The 20,792-nt window shown below is 48.3% G+C and overlaps 2 protein-coding genes across 4 annotated transcripts in view; both read right to left on the bottom strand.

Annotated features, from left to right (window-relative positions):
• The window catches only part of syt1a (synaptotagmin Ia), a 68,385-nt gene extending 62,051 nt beyond the window's left edge, over positions 1-6,334 (bottom strand). The window contains exon 1 of the mRNA XM_078787956.1: positions 6,071-6,334. The gene's annotated coding sequence lies outside the window, so the exon portion shown is untranslated. The remainder of the gene's footprint in view (positions 1-6,070) is intronic.
• Positions 6,335-9,074: 2,740 nt separating this feature from the next.
• On the bottom strand, positions 9,075-19,862 carry pawr (PRKC, apoptosis, WT1, regulator). Of its 3 annotated transcripts, none has more exons than XM_078787934.1 (7): positions 19,701-19,862; positions 19,091-19,538; positions 12,104-12,241; positions 11,187-11,221; positions 10,620-10,719; positions 10,247-10,351; positions 9,075-10,139 (listed from the first exon to the last, which is right to left on the bottom strand). In XM_078787934.1, the coding sequence occupies exons 2-7, from the start codon at positions 19,442-19,444 to the stop codon at positions 10,053-10,055; spliced, it is 819 nt and encodes a 272-aa protein (XP_078644060.1). In that variant the 5' UTR covers positions 19,445-19,538; positions 19,701-19,862; the 3' UTR covers positions 9,075-10,052. The 3 variants fall into 3 exon arrangements, with proteins under 3 accessions (XP_078644060.1, XP_078644071.1, XP_078644065.1); XM_078787945.1 differs by having other exon boundaries at positions 19,091-19,634; positions 19,701-19,858; XM_078787939.1 differs by lacking the exon at positions 19,701-19,862 and having other exon boundaries at positions 19,091-19,690.
• Positions 19,863-20,792: the final 930 nt, after the last annotated feature.

The following is a 20,792-nucleotide window of genomic DNA, read 5'->3' as shown; positions in this document are numbered from 1 at the left end:
CAGCCAGAGCGAGTGGATGGCTTCGGCGATATTGATTGAAGCTTCTCATAATCTGTGAGCGGGCGCCGGCGAGGATGTTTGTGTGCGCACGGCGTGATGCTCTGACATTGAAGTTGCCCTTCACGGCCCTCCTGAGCTTCTTTAGCGCCTTGTGTGGTGAAGCGGACCGTTACTGTGTCTTCTCCAGGATTTGATGGCACGCCAGGAAGACACCGACGTCCGAGACTTTTGACGCCGCTTCGCTTGGCATTCTTCGGAAGGGGATTGTTGACACTTGGTTGTTAGTTACTTGTTTGTCAGCCTCTCATAAGCCACGCGAAAACGAATCAAAACATTGAAATAAACAGCAAAGCCAGAAATTGAACCCAAAGTTCCTCTTCCTGCAATCACGCAGAATATTTCTATTGACTTGTTGGGTGGCAGCCAAAAACATAAATGCCCATTTCATTGGAATACTTGTCAATAATGGCGGTCCGCCTCCGAGACTTTGCTAAGCCATCCATGTTTGGAAGTGGCTGCCTCTTCATTAAGACGGCAAAGTGAGGAAAAACGTCATTATCTCACAATCAGCGCAGCCTGCAGCACCGTGCAAACTTATCATCTCTGCCAATTTGCATACGCAATTACCGTTAGCTAGCAGGGACACACACGTGATTGACAGGGAGGCCTGCTTTGATTGGCCGCCGTTTCCTGTGCTGTGGCATCGCTGCACGGCGAGAAGAGACATAGTCGAATGTCGGTTTTGTCTAACCCATTCCGACATTATGAGAAGGATAACCACATTTTTATATCTACTATAAAAACTATATCTGCTATAAACACCTGCACCCACACGTAAGAACGACTGGAAGAAATGACTACTACCAGGAATATCATGACATGACTACTACCAGGAATGCCACAGATGACTACTAGTACATGACTACTACCCGGAATACCATGACATGAATACTACTAGTACATGACTACTACCAGGAATACCACGACATGACTACTACTAGTACATGACTACTACCAGGAATACCACAACATGACTACTACTACTACATGACTACCACCAGGAATACCATGACGTGACTACTACTACATGACTACCACCAGGAATACCATGACGTGACTACTACTACATGACTACCACCAGGAATACCATGACGTGACTACTAGTACATGACTACCACCAGGAATACCATGACATGACTACTAGTACATGACTACTACCAGGAGAGTATAGAGGGGGAGGAGCCAGCTGTTGTGGCCCACCAAGGTGTACTGTATTCGGGCATGTGCTCCGAACAGTGACGGTGACACCACAGAGATCTCTGATGGACTTTTACGTTTCAGGTGGCTGATGAGGTTTTTTGCGTCCTCAATGTTTTTTTTGTCCCGTCATCATGGAGTACATGATGAGTACATGATTTGGTACAACGTCTGAAAGTGAATAGCACAAATATTCACCAGTATGACGTAATGTCACCCTGAGAGTTATGGGGCCAATCAAGAAGGTGCGTCTGCACATGCACTTCCTGTTGGGCTCCTTCAGGTCAGGGCTCATGTTAGGAGGAACCATCACGGTGGGCAAGGCAGCGTTCCAGGCCAATCTGTTCCCGGGAAGTGTGAGGGTAATAAGTCCATTGAGGAGATAAGGAAGAGGATTTCACCTGCACTCATCAAATGCTGATTAGCATCAGGCTGGAAGAGTAAATAGGTTTCTCCTGAGGCGGAGCGCTAAAGATTCCGAGTGGCCAGAGCGTGCCGCCCGACGCAAGATGCTTTATATCAAATTTAGGCAGATGCCTAGCTATTATCCCTGGGCGCCGTGCTAATGAGTGTTTTTCCATCTAACTGGGTGGACATGTTTTGCAGGAAAGGCCTCTGGCTGCCCCTTCCCGGTTCCCAGCCTTCAAAAAAAAAAAAAAGAGAGAGAATCTGGGCTGCGAGAGCGAGCTCAGCATGGGGCTTCCGTTCCACGCTCCTCCTCCATGGAGCTGGGCGCTGGCCAATAAACCAGGAAGAAATGAATTCCTGCAGCAGCGAGGCCGGCACGTCCCACCTACAAGACTGAGCTCGGAAGGGGGGGGGGGACAGGCGGCTGGCATGACAACCTATAGCCCGGCGGGATACTTGGTTGCCATGGTGACAAACAAAAAGGATGTTCACATCAGAGGCAAGTTTCAGTGGCGGGCGGCAGACTTGTAGGTACTTCCTGTTGCAGCGTCAGGATGGAGTTTGAGATTATTGATTATTATTGATAGGTTATTGATTGGTTATGGAGTGGTTAGCACGCAGACCTCACAGCTAGGAGACCAGGGTTCAATTCCGCCCTCGGCACATCTCTGTGTGGAGTTTGCATATTCTCCCCGTGCATGCGTGGGTTTTCTTCGGTTTCCTCCCACATTCCGAAAACATGCTAGGCTAATTAGCGACTCCAAATTGTCCATAAATATGGCAGTATGCTAATGCTAATAAATAGCATTTATTAGCACTCAGAGAAGGCTGCTTTAGGAAGAGAACGCTTTGTAATTGTGGCATAGAAGACCTCTTCATGGGCTTGCGTGGTCTCCACCAACATCGAGAACCCCCCCTAATGACACGTCCTCCACCTTGGTGGGGGTCACGCAGGGGTCGCGTTCCGCATGAAAAGAAAACCTTTGAGGCTGATCATTCGTAGGCGTCGACAGAAAAGGATGTTTTTGTCAGCCTCTCACTTTGCTCCAATTGACGCTTTCGTCTTCACTGGATCGATTTCCGTGCACAGACGACGGCGGTGCTTTTTGTGCGCTCTCATCAAAGCCCTGAATGGCGCTGTGATGGCGCTGGAGTGGAGAGTGGGTGTTAGCCAGGAGGACTGGATGAAGGAGAACGAACACGGGCAGGTGATTGGACCATTGGTGGCCTGGCCCTGGAGACCAGAGCTCCATGATGGGATGTGAAGCACGGGAAGACAAATAGCTCAACATCGTGCACGCCACTCATTATTCATCTCTGATTGGCCGCTAGGGACGCTCTTCCAACAGGGTGGGGGCAGGGCCACACACACACACACACACGGCGGGAGGGGGCGTGGACGCTGGCTCTTTAGCAGCTCCAAATATGAATCAGGATATTAAAGCCAAAAGCAATTTCCTCTTAAGGGAATCAAATCAGCGTTCCTCATCTTCACCACGTAGGAATCATCGAAGGCCTCTCAGTGGGGAACGCCAATAAAGCCATGCGTTGCTGTGATCTCTGGTCACGTGACGGCTGAGAAATGTCTGCATGCGCAACGTCACACCTGTCAATCAATCCAAGCCATCACAGGCCAAAGCCGCTCAGGACCAGCTAAGCTGCTGAGAAGAAAAGCTGGTGTTTATTCTTCATCCTGAAAAGAAGCAGCGTTGGGATTTGCATCCTGTGGGATGATTGTAATCCAGGTGTGATGAACACATAGGTGATTGGTCTGGGGGTGGCGATGGGGGGGAGTTGAAGGTGATGGATTGGGTGAAGTGTGGTACCAGTAGTCATTAGAATATTATATTGATGATTGATTATATTGATATTATTCACCCCACCAGGCAAGGTCATCCTCCACAACTCAACAGTACGTAAACGTCTAACCATCAAAGGGCTTTATTCCTTCTGACCATCTTTAAAGGCACGCCTTTCCACCATCTTTAAAGGCACGCCTTTCCACCATCTTTGTGTGGATATTGTCTTTTCAGGGAGGGTTGACATCCTTAGTTACTACTTTGCTATCCTCCTCCTGCAGGAGATGCATGTGATGTAGCACTACTACCACTACTAGTAGCACTACTACCACCACCACTACTAGTAGCACTACTACTACTACTACCACCACCACTACTAGTAGCAGTACTACTAGTAGCACTACTACTACTACCACCACCACCACCACCACCACTACTACTAGTAACAGTACAACTAATAATAGTACTACAACTAATAATAGTAGTACTACTACTACTTGTACTAGTAGTACTAATACTAGTAGTACAACTAATAGTAGTATTACAAGTAGTACTAGAGGTAGTAGTAGCAGTAGTACTAGAACTAGTGCACTAGTAGTAGTACTACTACTAGTACAAGTAGTAGTAACACTTTGTGCTACAACTAATAGTAGTAGTAGTAGTAGTATTACAAGTAGTTGTAGTAGTACTACTAGAACTAGTAGTACCAGTAATAGTACTACTACTACTACTATGATTAGTAGTACTAGAACTAGTGGTACTAGTAGTACTAGTACAAGTAGTAGTAATACTACTACTAGTAGTAGTAGTATTACAGTAGTAGTACTATAGGTAGTAGTACAGTACTGTACTAGTACTACAACTAATAGTAGTAGTAATATTACAAGTAGTAGTAGAGGTAGTTGTAGTCGTAGTACTAGAACTAGTACTACTACTAGAACTAGTGGTACTAGTATTACTAGCAGGGTAAATGTACTGAGCATCAAAGGGTTTAGGGTGCCTTGGAGGTGTAAAGGGGGCTACAGGGTGAAAGACCCTTTACCATCGCCATGATGCATGTATACGTGGTGTATTCTTATCATTACCAAATGTACCAAATGATACTTTTTGCATGTCAGTATGCTTGTACATTCCAGAGAATACATGTACTGTATGTATTTTGAGTATTTTATGAAGTAGGGTGGTGGCGCAACCCCCCCCCCCCCCCCCCCCCCCCCGCTGCTAAAACAGGGTGAAGGTGTGAACATGTGCTGCCATGCTGGTAGATGTTAGTACATAGTACACAGCACATAGTACATCCTAGCAAGATTCGGGGGTTATTCTTTCAAGGTCATCTGGATTCATTCCATTTTCAGCTCAAGTGCGTGGAAGTCCACGCTGCTATCATCAACTAATCCCGAAAAGGAAAGCCTCCATTTCATCCTGCAGCTCAGCGTGTTCATCTGGTCCGGCCAGTACAAGCCTCCCAGTATTCCCACTGGTAGCCATGTGCCGATAGGAAGGCCAGCCAAGGAGAACCAAAGCTGAGATTCCTATCCAGCATGGAGGAAAAGCCTGTTGCCTGGCTGGCGCTTCCAGGTTCCCTTTCATCTTGGTGGCTTTCGTCTTTCTGGAAAAGTTCTCAACTTCGCTGGGGGAAAAGGTTGGCACAGGCCACCTTCCCGCTTCCTGGGAAGCAGATGATTTGCGTGCGGCGTGAAGTTGATGTGATTTAACGCAAATAAAGCAAGTGAACGTCCTGCTGCCTGATGAGTGCTTGAGGATCCTTGAAAGCTCCTTCAAGGCCCCAGGAGCCTTATCCATCATCCATCAGCGCGTCAACGCCCTCCGCCTGCCTGTTTATGAAATGGAGAATCAGCCCCCCCCCCCCCGCAGGGAATGTAAACATAAGCTCTGCCTCGGGAAATGAGCCGCGAGGTCATTGGCTGACGGCTCTCTCTCTCTCTCTCTCTCTCTCTCTCTTTCTCTCTCTCCGTCACCTGGTAACGTTTGGACACAAGAGAGCTTCCTGGTTAACGTGTTCCTGCCGCTAAACAGCTGCCCCCCCCCTTCCTGAGACGTCAGATAATCCCAGGCTACAGGAGCACGCCTCCCTCACACCCCGGCTTGACACCTTCAGCTGGGAATGGGGGCGTTCCAGGAAGTGGGGGAGCGCTCATCACGGAGTACCATCTTAAAGAGTTGCTGAGGAGACAAGTGACACGTGGGCAGCCATGCTCCCGTCACAGGTGGCGTTACCTTCTTCTTCCGTCTTCTGCTTCCGAGGAGCTTGTCTGACAAACGCGGAATTAGCTTCCTGGAGATGAAAGCAGCCCGTCACCCTCCCTCCCCTCCTCGCTGTGTCCGCCCACGCACCCACATCCTGGTTTCCCTCACAACCCGAGACGTGCGGAGCGCCGGCAGCGGCGGCCGCCGCCACGCTTACCCTCACACTCATCCACAAGCGTTTTTTTAAGCGGAGAGGCGTAAAACAAAGCAGCAGGACATCAATCACAGCATCCTCCTCCTGATTACGTCGCCTAGCAACAACACAAGCATCACGAGCACCTGCCGACTAGCAGTAACGCAAAACACCGATGGAACCCTGACAAAAGGACGGCTCTTACCTGGAAACCTCACCTTCAGGTCCAGATCTGCTGGTCCTGGCGGGGAGGCGGAGACATCTGGAGTTGGAGGAGCAGCGAAGCTCCACACCAGAGAGCGCGAGGGGGAGGGAGAGAGAGAGAGGGAGAGAGAAACTTGGAGGCGGAGCTTGGATGATGACTGTCGCTGTATGGCTCAGCCAGTCTTGAGGGAGCACGGCGGATGGCGCTAGACCGGCTCCGGTTCAAACCAGCGAGGCGGCAGAGACTCATCACCAAAAAGTTCCTCGGAACCCCCCGCCCCCGGGATCCTGCTTCACACAATCCTTGTCCGTGATTGGCTGCGAGGCAAACAATGATGAGATATTTCATAACATGAAGCAACACACAAACAAGCCCCCACCTTCACAACAACATGACCTCCACCCCCGCCGTTAGCGTGATGGACTACGCTGGCGTGGCGACCTCCAGCTAAGCTGAATAAAATCAACACATAGCTCCCAGAAGATGCGCGGCCTCCCCGTGTTTCCTGGCGGGGGGGTCCCACACCAGGACCGCCTGCCGTCTTCCATCAGGCACTCTGAAAGGTCACGCTGCTCTCCAGCCGGAGTCCAATAATCGATAGGCGGTTCCTCGCCACGCAACAGCCTGTCAGTCGGAACAAAGGCATCAGACTGCCAACGTCTGCATGAAATCCACCTTGTCATGTGATCACGGGACTCCATTTTGCTTTTCATGAGCAACAAATATATTCCCACATGGAAACGCCCGACCAGGAGCTCTACACGCAAGCTCAAGCCTCATTGGGACCCGCTCCCTTACCTGTCAGATTTTTTTTTCATTTTTATTATGAATTTATTTTAATAAAGCAACGGACAATTTTATATTAACAAATAATTGGGTTTATTTACTAAACGTAGTTAAGGTGATTTTACTCACTTTTTTGTCTCTCTTACAGCATGTTACGTTATATGCAAATCACATGCAAAGTAGCCAATGGCGTCATCTAGTACAGCCAATGGCTGCTTTGCTTACTGAGGAGTTAGCAACAGTGCCCAAATCTAAGCTAGTTTTCCAGGAAAACTGTTTCTACACTTTCACAAACGATTGTCATCAGCAAAATGAATTTCAAAGTTTAAACAAAACAAACTCACCACATGACGAAGCAAAACATGCTAGCGAGCTTGTTAGCGCGGCATTTAGCGACATTTTCCAACAATGAATTCAGCTAGCAGAGTTAGCTTAACGTTGGAAAAATATCCACAGATTGGAACTTCCGAGCTTAATAGCTCTCAAAAGAATGGTTGTTACTCAGCAAAGCCTACCTCTTTCCAGCCGCGGCAACTCGGGCAAACAGCTCCAACCCCGCTTTTATCCAAACCAGCCATCTTGTGTGCAGTCTGACTGAAATTGATCTCTAATAAAGCCCGGCAGCCCAGGGACCGTCTACAAATGTGTTCGACACTATGTTAACGTAAAATTGTCTTGTCGTACATGAACCTACATTAGTTCATATATGAGTCTGCTAGCGGTGATTAGCCGGAAGGAGGAAGGAATAAAGCCACCTGACGTCCATCAGCAGGCATTTGCGATGAGCACAGCCAATCATCACGTTAGTGGTGTAATTGCGCTGATTGGCCACAGAGGGCAGTATTGAGGTAAAAACGCAGCTATGAGTTACATAGGTGGTTAGCGTTCTGGCCTTTGAAGCGGACGCCTCAGGTTCGAATCTCCACTAGGAAGGGCGTCCGGAATTGAAAAGGCTCAAGCCAGTAAGCCAGTCAGGAAAAACGCCCAAAGAAACGTAGCGTGTAGGTGCATGCCAGGCCGCTAGTTGGCGATGTAACAAAACATATTTAAATAATGTAAAGACAGGTCATGACCTTTAATACCCTGACTAACCTTGACATCCTGGAGCGGGGGGGGGGAGTAGAAGAACATCATGTCTTGGGTTGGAGTCAAGATGACCTAGAGTGAGAAGACTGTGGAGAGTAAAGATGTTTGTCATGTCACGCCAACAAGCTTGGTTGCCTGGAAGGCCGCAGGAAGTGAAGGCGGGCATTGCACATGATTGACAGCTGTGTTTGAGCGTAAGAGCAGATGGTCGATGAGCACATGCCGTCTGGACAAGGTGAATACTATCTGGGATTCCCAAGAGACGCGAGATGCGAACACGGCTGCTGGAGACCAGGAGGAAGGAGGTGTTCCCTGAGTTGTGGGACATCACAGCCCCATTTGGTTCTTCTGATGGAGGTCTGTGGACCACATCCTGTCCCTGAAGGACATCACACCCCCCTTGGTTTTTCTGATGGTGGCCTATGCTGCAAGGTTGTAGTTCCTTTCCACACAAACAATCAGGAGACACTGGCTATGCCGTTGCCATGGCTACCAGGGGAAGACATCGAAGGAGCCCATGACTCAATTCCCAGCGGAGGGACAAGACACTTGGCTGTCATGGTGTGTGTGTGTGTGTGCATGCGCGTCCAGAAGCTGACGAAGCGTGGATTATAACAGGAACATTTGACAGAAGCTTCATTTCTTGGACGTCACACACACCTGGCCAATCATCTCCCACCACCGTAGGAGACCACCTCATGTTGGAGATGATGATGAAGCTTCCACAAGTATTCCTTGCCTCCTCCCGTATCTGCCATCTGGACTTTGGCCGGGCTCCCGGCGACCTGCAGATGCAAGAGATTGGCCGCACGGAGAGAAAGAGAGAGAGAAAGCCCCCCCCCCTTCCCCTTTCTCAGCTACAAGATAAGCTCCGCCTATCGCTCCACGCATCTCCTTTGGATGTGAAGACGCCTCCGGGTGATGTCGCTCATCTTTTACTCTGCTTTCGTGCTGCATTCAAGGCCGCAGCTTAAAACATAAAAAACATGGCCGGCATCAGGCATCAACCCCCTCCATCATGGCGGCGTTTAGCCAGCACAGAACTGGCGTGGCGAGGACGCATGGCGAGGAAAGGCAGCGTTTTACTAAAATAACAAAATGAGGAAAAATAACCACATTGTCGTTTTTATAGCAAAAATTTGAAATATTTCAGCAAAAATTAAAAAATCTGCAGTAATTTTTACAAATAAAATCCAAATAAGGAAAAAGGTTACAACAGGAGAAAAAGTCGGAATTTTGCAGGAATACCAGGAAGACATTTTAGTGGCATGAGGTTGAAACAGGAATAAAAAGGCGTTCCTAAAGCCGCTATGAGGAATACAAGATGGAATCATGAATACGGCGGTGAAATGGGAATAAAGACAATGGATGTGGATTATTATTCACAAGGAAGTGGGAATATTCATTCATTCATTTTCTACCGCTTTTCCTCACGAGGGTTGCAGGGGGGGGTGCTGGAGCCTATCCCAGCTGTCTTCGGGCGTGAGGCGGGGTACACCCTGGACTGGTGGCCAGCCAATCACAGGACACATATAGACAAACAACCATTCACACTCACATTCATACCTATGGACAATTTGGAGTCGCCATTTATAACCTAGCATGTTTTTGGAATGTGGGAGGAAACCGGAGTACCCGGAGAAAACCCACGCATGCACGGGGAGAACATGCAAACTCCACACAGAGATGACCGAGGGTGGAATTGAACCCTGGTCTCCTAAGTGGGAATATATCCATCGGTGATATTTTCTTAGCATAAATCCTTTCATGTGATTGACAGCAGCTGGAATGCGCGGTGGAAAATCCCGTCCCCTGGCATCAGCCATTGGTTGTGCCGTCACCACATCCAATCAGCTTTCATCAGTATGTTTTATTTGATCCTGTTGGATGCCTGCCGCGGCCAAAAGCTAAAGCAAAAGCCAAAGACTAGAAGTCATATGCCCGGTCTGATCCGGGACCAGTACGAGTACTTGATGAGCCTGAGAGTCCAGCATCCAGTAGATTGATTATTCATCTTCTAAAGGTACAAAATATTTACATCCAATATGAACAACTTCATTCTCCACGCAGGACGCACGTGAAGTGGGTCCGGCGCGGCGGCGTGGAGGTTCTACCTGGTCAGCTGACCCACCACCTTGAGCAGAGTTTTGTTTTCTTGTTTGAGTTGCTCGTTCTCGTCCTCAATGTCATCCAGGTCCTGCAAGCACACGTGCTGGTTTAGACGATCTCCACCACCTGGAGATCAGCTGCTCTGTTGACCGAGGAGACTCGGCTCCAGGAAGACCAGAACCGTTCCGGACTCACCCTGTTGAGAAGGTGGATCTCCTCCTTCAGCTTGTCGATCAGGTGGTCTTTGTCCTGGTGGGCCTTCAGCAGCCTGGCCGTCTCCTGGCGCTCGTTCAGCAGCTCCTGAGGGACAAAACAAGTTTAGATGATGATGGGCTGGTGCTTGAAAGGAGTACATCTTCCTCTGTCGGAGCGTATATCTGTTTCCATGGCAACCAAGGCAAAGAAAGGGAGCTCTGCGGCTTGTGATGACGATGATGATGATGATGATGATGATAATGGTGGCTTTGATGTGCTCCACTCTGCCGTCTACTCTGAACTTTGATGAAAAGACTCTGGACCAGCAGGTCATCATTGTTTTAGACTATGGAGGCGTTCTCTCGTGCTCTACCTTCTCCAGCTCCTCCAACCTCCTCTCCGCACCTCCTGGCGCCGCGTCCCGGCCCTGGCGGCTGTGGCCGTGCCGGCTGTTAGCGCCCAGCTCCTCGTCGCTGCAAACACACACAAGAACAAAGACGCACTTGAAAGAGACAACAAAACACACCAGGAAAGTAGGGGAGCATCCCACAGACGCAGAAAAAGCAATCAGAGTGAGACATCCACGTATCAATCTTTGCCATCTGCTGCTGACTATCTCTTTGCTTTGCCGTCTGCAGGGAGCAGGAAGTTCATCAAGAAGGTCATCATGGAGGTCATCTCAGCAACAGGAACAAACATCTCAAATGCCAAAGCTGTCCGGACTCCGCTTCTATTCAACTCTCGTCCCCCCCAACCTTTCCAAGGGCACGGAAGGCTCGGGAGGCTCGGAAGGCTCGGGGCGCTCCCTGCGGCCACGCCAGCGAGCGGGTTGGGGGGGGGGGTCGGCACGCCACCCTGTCAAGTCCTATTCAATGATGGCGGGGCGAGTGTCTCCCGCCTCCCCAGCAGGAACAGAAGGAAGTCAGTGTAGAAGTCTCACCTTTTGGGGCGCCCACTTCCTGGTCTTGGCGTGTCCTGAAAGCAAACAGTGTCCCATCTTAGCCGTACACATGTATGTATACACTCTATACACATGTATGTATATACTCTATACACATGTATGTATACACTCTATACACATGTATGTATACACTCTATACACATGTATGTATACACTCTATACACATGTATGTATATACTCTATACACATGTATGTATACACTCTATACACATGTATGTATACACTCTATACACATGTATGTATACACTCTATACACATGTATGTATATACTCTATACACAAGTATGTATATACTCTATACACATGTATGTATGTACTCTATACACATGTGTACTCTATAAAGTACCATGAGGTACTATACCATACCGTACTATACTATACCATACCTACGCACCATAAGGTACTATACCATACCATACAGTACTATACCGTACAATACCATACCATAAGGTACTATACCATACCATAACGTACTATACCATATCATACTATACCATAAGGTACTATATCATACCATAAGGTATTATACTATACCGTACTATACCATACCATAAGGTACTATACCATATCATATCATAACGTACCTACACACCATAAGGTACTATACTATACCGTACTATACCATAAGGGTACTATACCATACCATAAGGTACTATACTATACCATAAGGGTACCATACCATAAGGGTACTATACCATACCGTACTATACTATACCATAAGGTACTATACTATAAGGGTACCATACCATCAGGGTACTATACCATACCATAGAGTACTATACCATACCATACAAGCATACCGGGACAAGTCTCCTACAAGCCTTTGCTTTGGTCCAAACCTGCTGAAACCCGCTCCACACCCTGTGGACCTGATCTACTGGTCCCGTCTAGACTTACCCTGACGAGGCCTGTCGCTGGATCGGCCGTCATGGCCTCATTCTGGAAGGTGTTGGCCAGGACCAGCTGCTCCTCTTCCTCCTCCCGCCCGTCCTTCTCCCTGCCATCGCCATCGTCATCGTCCAGTTCATCCAGGCTCTGGTAGGAGATACAAAGCAAAGAGGAAGTGGTTGGCAATCATGTAACCTGCAGTGTCCACCCTAAAACCCTGAGGAGATACGGGTCAGCATAAGCTTTGGACCTCCCCGGGACAGGAGGAGGACCACTGTGACCAACTGGACTTCCCGTCAAACACCAAGGTCGTATCAACGGATGTGGATTCTGGTCTGGTGCTGCATCAGAGATGTCCACTTTGCGAGGTCTTTCCACCAGAAGCTTAGTCAGTGGTCCTCAGGGAGGACGCCAGCTCCTTCTCTCGCTCTCAGCCTCAGAAACGTGTCTTCTCCTTCCCTTGAGCCTCCGCCCCGCTTTGTGCGGCAGACATAGCGGAGATGTTTGCACGGCCGCTAAGCACCCAGCCATGTCTTACATCACGTCCAGGTTGACTTTGGATCCAAAATGGGAAAAATGTGGGACCTTATAAGGGATGTTTTTGCTAATGATATCCGATATCCTCCCTGTGCTGCTTGCTGGCGGGATGATTGACTTCCAAAAGTTGAGTGGGAGCTGATGGTGCTTCCTGTTTACACAAGGACGAGTGTCACATCCTCACTCCCACCATAGCTTTTTGGAATGGGGGGGGGGGGGGGGGCGAGTACCCGGAGAAAAGCCACGCATGCACAGGGAGAACATGCAAACTCCATACATCTCCTGACTGTGTGACCATATCATCCATACTACACCATACCATACCATTCCATATCATCCATACTACACCATACCATTCCATACCATTCCATATCATCCATACTATACCATACCATTGTATACCATATCATTCATACTATACCATATCATCCATACTATACCATACCATCCATACCATTCCATATCATCCGTGCTATATCATACTATTCCATAGTATACCATATCATTCATACCATACCATATAATCCATACTATACCATAACATTCCATACAATACCATATCATCCATACCATTCCATATCATTCATACTATACCATATCATCCATACTATACCATACTACACCATACTATTACATAGTATACCATATCATTCATACTATACCATTCCATAGTATACCATACTATACCATATCATCCATACTATACCATACATTCCATACTATTACATAGTATACCATACCATCCATACTATACCATATCATTCCATAGTATACCATACCATCCATACTATACCATACCATTCCATAGTATACCATACTATACCATATCATCCATACTATACCATACATACATGGCATCGTCAGCAGCGCCTCAGCGTCACAACTACACCATAAGACCAAAAGTATTTGCGGAGCTGCCGTGACCCCCATAAGAACTTAGTGCCATCCCATCCTAACCCATAGGGTTCAATATGTGGGTCCACCTTTGGCAGCTAGTACGGCTTCAACTCTTCATGGAAGACTGTCCACAAGGTTGAGGAGGATTTATCGGAATTCTTCCAAAAATGAGCAGCTCTTGGCCATTTTCTTTTCGGAAAAGTAGCTCTGGAGAAAAGACAGCGGAACAAAATGACATGCACATGCATCACGGCCAATTACGCTAATTAGACCATGACCTCATCCAGCGCCCCCCCCCAGACATACAGCACAGCATGCTTCCGTGGGGTCATCTAGTACATCACTGTACTGGTGACCGGAACGTGTGCCAGACGTTGGCAGCCAGTCGCTGTTTTCGTGCGGATCCACGGGCGTGTTGGATTGAGCCGCCAAGTCAGGCTTGTGATTGGCCGAATTGGGCATGGCAGCCAGTCACGGGTGGATCCTCCACGGTAGTGGAACGGCATCCTTCCATACAGGAAAGGTCTGGACGCCAGATGGGAAGCTAATCTCCTTCACTGCTAATCAAAGAGCACACAATAACGTGCGGTGCCACCAGGATGCCAGAGCACTCGGGCGTTTGTGTGCTTGGCTGGAGGCCGCGGTCCCGTCATTAGGGAAGAACGACAACGCTCCTTTTTAAAAGAGAGTGGAATTCCTGGGGCTGCATCTCAGCCTAATTAAGGAGATAATGTCTTGGAGGAGCTAAACAAATAGCTCCGGCGTTCCTGCCCGGATCACATTTAATGATTTCAGAGCCAGCATCTCACCGGCCTCTCACGAATCAAATGGACTGAAACGGATTAGGCCTCATTGAAAAGAAATAGTCCTCTTTTTGTATTGTTAGCTCAGGCTTAGGCTCCATTATGGGATGGATTGTTGTGGGGAAAGAGCTTCCTCCATCCTCCATCCGTGGCAGGCCTCCTTTCTTCTGACATAAGAACATCCATGATGTTCTGGCATGAAGGAGTGATGAGAAGTGATGTAGCGGCAGAATTATTCCAATATGAGAGGAATTCCAATGACATATGAGGATATGGGATACTCGGCAGGTTTATTCTGGTGGTTTTTCACTGTGAGAGGGGCGTGTCCCACACGGTGATGCTGCCTGAGCGCCCCCCAGAGGAGATCTAATCAAGCGGCACTCATACTGACAAGATAGCAGGTGACAGGATGCGGCCCAGATGTCATTCATGGCTGCTCTTCTTCTCGCTGCTCTTCAGCTGCTTCATTTCATTGACTGTTGCTGGAGTGCTAACAAACAATTAACTCACATTAGCCCAAATTTCCAATAAGTGCTTTGATTCGGTGCCCGGGAATTAAACTGCTGGTTAAAGCGAGCAATGAGCCGCATAGCCCCGCTGCAATTTCAAACAACGAAATTAGCCTCGTTGCAGCGTAATTGAATAAAAGTACACCATTTTTCTGGAGCAAATGGAGGTCTGGGTGTGTGGGTTCCATCTATGGATGATCCTAAGGAGGATCCAAAGGATGATCCTATGGACGATCGTACGGACAATCCTAAGGACGATCGTACGGACGATCCTGCGGACGATCGTACGGACGATCCTGCGGACGATCGTACGGACGATCCTGCGGACGATCGTACGGACGATCCTGCGGACGATCGTACGGACGATCCTGCGGACGATCGTACGGACGATCCTGCGGACGATCGTACGGACGATCCTGCGGACGATCCTGCGGGCGATCGTACGGACGATCCTGCGGACGATCGTACGGACGATCCTGCGGACGATCCTGCGGACGATCCTGTGGACGATCCTGTGAATGATCCCACGGACGATCCTACGGACGATCCTGTGAATGATCCTACGGACGATCCTGTGAATGATCCCACGGACGATCCTGTGAATGATCCCACGGACCATCCTGTGAATGATCCCACGGACCATCCTGTGAATGATCCCACGGACCATCCTGTGAATGATCCCACGGACCATCCTGTGAATGATCCCACGGACGATCCTGTGAATGATCCCACAGATGATACTGTGAATGATCCTATGGATGATACTGTGAATGATCCTCTGGATGATACTGTGAATGATCCTCTGGATGATACTGTGAATGATCCTCTGGATGATCGTACAAATGATCCCATGGATGATACTGTGAATGATCCCACGGATGATACTGTGAATGATACTACGGATGATCATACGAATGATCCTACGGATGATCATGTGAATGATCCCATGGATGATACTGTGAATGATACTACGGATGATCATACGAATGATCCTACGGATGATCATGTGAATGATCCCATGGATGATACTGTGAATTATCCTACGGATGATACTGTGAATGATCCCAGGTATGAGCCTGTGAATGATCCCACGGATGATCGTACGGATGATTGTACGGATGATCCTATGGATGATCTGTGAATGATCCTATGGATGATCCTGCAGCTTTTTTCTGACTTTTTGCATGCTAGCATGCATGCTATCGATCATTCACACCACACAATGACCCCATTCCGTCAACGCACCAACAGTGTGCAGTCCTGTGGGAAGTGCTGCATGTGCAAAAACAAGACCGCGAAGAGGAAATAGTTTTTGGGTTATCCGCCAATCACAAACTTCCCAGTGGAATCCTAAAGGAAAGAAAGTAAGCTACAGGAGCTTGAAGCCTTTCCCAAAGAGATGCCAGCTTTACTCGTCCAGCATGAATGTTCTTAGCTTACAGTCATCACAGCCGCAGCGTGCTTCCTGCTTTGGAGGGGGGACGAAATCTCCCTGCTATGCCAGGCATGCGGATCCCATGCTGAACACTTTGTCTTGTTAGCCGCGCTAAACGGCAGACTTTATAGCATCGTAAAAACACATCCACGCCGCCGCCTCCAACGGAAAGTTATTGCTTCACACACGCAAGCATCAAACGTGTTTTACTAGCTTGGGGACGAGCCCGCTGGAGAATGTCAACTATTGTTCTGCTGGGACGCACGGCCGCTGAGTCACGACCTCCCCGCCGCACCACACCTGAAGGACATCACACCTTGCCTGGATTAACCCTCACGGCTGGGGTGTGCGCACACACACACACACGCACGCACGCGCACACACACTTCTGAACCAGCGCTTTGCTCCATGCCTATGTTTACACACAAGCAGCAGACAGGAAGTGGTGTCAAGGAAAGGAAGCAAACTAGGGAACATCAAACATTAGACAAACTGGTGGCCAGCCAATCCCAGGGCACATATAGACAAACAACCATTCCCACCCACATTCATACCTATCGACAATTTGGGGGGGGGGGGGGCAATATAGCTAACATGTTTTTGGAATGGAGGGGGGAGAACATGCAAACTCCACACCGAAATGGCCGAGGGTGGAATTGAACTCGGGTCTGAAGTATTATATCACGTATATCACTCAAGTCTCAACCCCACAAAAGAACTGAACCCCCCCCCCCCCCGTGTGTGTATAACGCTAATTTCTAAGCGTTATACAGTAACAGCGGCCCGGGCCACTGTTTGCACTTGGCTGCGTGACCTTTGGAGCCCACATAGAAAACAGTTTACCACCTTCTATACACGCTTTGTAACATCATTAGAGCCCTCTAGACATGAAATAACACCCCTATAGTCACCTTTACACTCATATTACCTTTCGTAGTAGACATTATAAGAGAAAATAAGACATAGAAAACATTATAACCACCTTCTAAATATGTTTTTAACATGATTAGAGGCCTCCAGACATGACATAACACCCCTATAGTCACATTTGCACTCATATTAGCCAATTTAGTAGCCATAAGATAAAATAAGACATAGAAAACCTGATAACCACCTTCTAAATATGTTTTTTAACATGATTAGAGCACTCTAGACATGATATAACACCCCCATAGTCACCTTTACACTCATATTACCTTTTGTAGTCGACATTATGAGAGAAAATAAGACATAAAAAAACATTATAACCACCTTCTAAATATGTTTTTTAACATGATTAGAGCCATCTAGACATGACATAACACCCCTATAGTCCCATTTACACTCCAATAGCCAATATAGTAGCCATAAGATAAAATAAAACATAGAAAACTTGTTAACCACCTTCTAAATGTGTTTTAACATGATTAGAGCCCTCTAGCCATGGAATAACACCCCTATAGTCACCTTTACACTCATATTACCTTTTGTAGTAGTAGACATTATAAGACAAAATGAGACACAAAAAGCATTATAACCACCATCTAAATGTGTTTTTTAACATGATTAGAGCCCCCTAGACATGAAATAACACCCCTATAGTCACATTTACACTCCTATTTGCCAATATGGTAGCCATAAGATAAAATAAGACATAGAAAATCTGATAACCACCTGCTAAATATGTTTTTTTAACATGATTAGAGACCTCTAGACATGAAATAACACCCCTATGGTCATCTTTACACTCCTATTACACTCCTATTACCCTAAAATAAGAGATAAATAAGACTTGTGCATGTTGCTTGCATGTTGACTGTGCGTTGTGAGATGATTGAACGCTACAATAAAAGTCTGGTGCTTGTGTGTCCCGGCCAACATCGCAGCAACATCACAACCACCTAGTGGCCAGTGTACAACACTACACATCATCCCCATCACTGTGTTGTCTTATTTTAATTGATAAGAACATGTCCAAGATACTGGGGTAGGCTCCAGCATAGCCGTGACCCTAAAGAGAATAAGCGGCATCGAAAAAGGAGGTGGAAGATGGGGAATGTTCTGAGGTGCACGTTGATTTGCATTTGAAGGCCTCAGCAGCAGCGTGGGGTCGATGGCTGCCGGACTCTCTGATGTGCAAATGCCAAGGGTGGGGGATGGAGCGTTTGGGTGCAAAGGGGAGCAACGGGGGTGAATGAGAAGGGCGGCGGGTGCCGTGTCGGGATGAAAAAGAGCGGCACGGTGACGTAAGGCACACAGAGGCAGTGCGTGGAAGCGGCGTCGGTGCAGACAGGACGGTTCTGTTGGTGTTCATTCATCAGACAAACTCAGCCTGATTGGGTTCCCTCACGGCCAAAATGGCCGCCCAGAGGGGCATCTATTGTACACATTACGGTAGCAGTTCTTTCCACTTTCGTCAAGCCATGTGTATACACACGTGTATGCACATTGTATATGTTGCTGTATATATACAGAAACAGACATGTTTTGAGAGGGTCATTTATGATTGGCATTATGGTAGCTGTCAACCTGCACTTCATAGGAGTATCTATACTAGACATTACGGTAAACAGCAGCAGCACCTTAGTGAAGTGAAAAAAAGCGCGTGCTGTGTTGCATAAGAACAAGACTGACACCGTCCACAGGGTCACGTCACGTGACATGCCTGATTTGCATATGACAAGCAGAGCTGCACGTGAGGCCAACATGTCTCCGGAAGACCAGGAAGGACGTCAATAAATCTGATGTGATGCTAGCCTGAAGCCCACAACTTTGGATGAAAGTCGGTGGAAGACAGATTTTGGGGGCGTCACGACATCTAAGATGGAGGACTCACCTCATTGGACGGAAGGCTGACGACACCTGTTGACCTCCTCTTCTCCCTCAGCTTCCTCTTCTCGATCTGACCTTTGCCCTTCCTTGCGCTCGGACCGGAGCTTTTCTTCTCCCTGCCCGGGGACGGCCTGTCCGCTCTGTCGGCTCTGTCCGGGCAGGCCGAGGCTCCTCCGTCCGTCTGCGGCGGAGCCTTCCTCAGGTCGGCGGCCGGGCGCTGCGGCTCGTCCGCCGGGAGGCTGCTGTTGCTGGCGGCGGCGATGTCACCCAACATCTTGGCTCTCATTTTCTCCCTCTTGGCTTTCCACTCCTCCAGGAAGTCCGTGGTGGCGTTCGACTTGAAGCCGCCGGTTGCCATGAAGCTAGACTGGCTAGCTGCTGCCGAGGTGCTCAAAGATTCCAACTTTCCACACTTTCACTCCTTAATCACGCCACATTCCTCACGGCGGCAGCTGACAGGAAGAAGGAAGTCAAATGAAGATAAACCACGAACTGCTCCTCGGTCGCTCGTGTTTGTGTCGTAGAACGTCAGACAAAGTCAACTTTTTCTGCAGCGAAAACAACACAAAGTGGACAAAAGATTGTTTCCGTGGCAAGATGGCGTCGGGACTCACCTGTGAGAGTTAGCTTTTGTTCGCTTAAAGGTGGCGGAGGTTCCGGCCAGGTGTGCCCGAAGTCTGCTCGCCTGAATGGCGTCTCGGCTCCGCGATCGGCGCAGCCTGCCCTCTCGAGCCGCGGGGGAGCGCGGAAATAGCCGAAGACTTCCGAGTGCAGCCGAATGACACGCTGGCAGCTCTCGCTGTGTATGGCATTCATATAAACGCTACTAAAGAATGACTGGAATGTTTTGGGAAGAAAATGTGGACTTTCCCATCACTGATTGTGTAAAATAGTCAGAGTGCAGCCATTTTTATAAGCCCTTTGAGACGATTAAGTGCTATATAAACACACTTAGCTTGGCTTGGTATGATTTACATGGTTTTCTTCTTGGCCTGCCGTACATTTAAAAAATAATAAAACAAAAACATTTTATGAGAATAAAGTCAAAATTCATTCATTCATTTTCTACTGCTTATCCTCACCAGGGGGAGAGGTGGGGTCCACCCTGGACTGGTGGCCAGCCAATCACAGGGCACATATAGACAAACAACCATTCACACTCACATTCATACCTATGGACAATTTGGAGTCGCCAATTAGCCTAGCATGTTTTTGGAATGGGGGGGGGACATGCAAACTCCACACAGAGATGACCGAGAGTGGAATTGAACTTAGGTATCCTAGCTGTGAGGCCTGCATGCTACCACTCGTCCACCAAACATCAAAATATTCAAAGGAAATAATTTGTCATTTTGGAAAAGATGTTCTGACCGGAACAGACCCCGAGATACTTGAACTCCTCCACCTCGGGGGGGACCTCGTTCCCAACCCGGAGGGGGCGCTTCACCCTATCCCTCCTGGGAACCATGGCCTCCGGTTTGTAGGGGCTGAGTCTCATCTCAGAAGCTTGACACTCGGATGTAAACCGTCCCAGTGAAGGTGAAGGGCCACCACCCGAAGAGGCCACCAGGACCGTCAGGACCACATGGTCTGCAGATAATAGAGATGAACCGGACTCCCTCGCCGCCTTGGCTGCACCTAGAACCATGGAACCATTGTGTCCGTGGAACTGATGAACAGAAAGGGCGACCTTGGGACGGTCTTGG

The sequence above is a fragment of the Doryrhamphus excisus genome, linkage group LG2 (genome assembly GCF_037039965.1).
Source record: "Doryrhamphus excisus strain RoL-2023G ecotype Guam linkage group LG2, RoL_Dexc_Guam_v1.1, whole genome shotgun sequence".
In the NCBI taxonomy this organism is placed as follows: Eukaryota; Metazoa; Chordata; class Actinopteri; order Syngnathiformes; family Syngnathidae; genus Doryrhamphus; species Doryrhamphus excisus.
Note: the sequence above shows the minus strand (reverse complement) of the source record. Positions and strands in the feature narration are given on the sequence as shown.

What these genes read in the sequence shown, in the direction of transcription:
- pawr (XM_078787934.1), bottom strand. Translation starts at nt 19,444, where the DNA reads ATGGCAACCGGCGGCTTCAAGTCGAACGCCACCACGGACTTCCTGGAG. An exon ending in CAGCGACAGGCCTCGTCAGG is followed by an intron (nt 11,222 to 12,103) that starts GTAAGTCTAGAC and finishes GTTTGCTTTCAG; the next exon opens with GACACGCCAAGACCAGGAAG. An exon ending in AGATCCACCTTCTCAACAGG is followed by an intron (nt 10,140 to 10,246) that starts GTGAGTCCGGAA and finishes GTGTGCTTGCAG; the next exon opens with GACCTGGATGACATTGAGGA.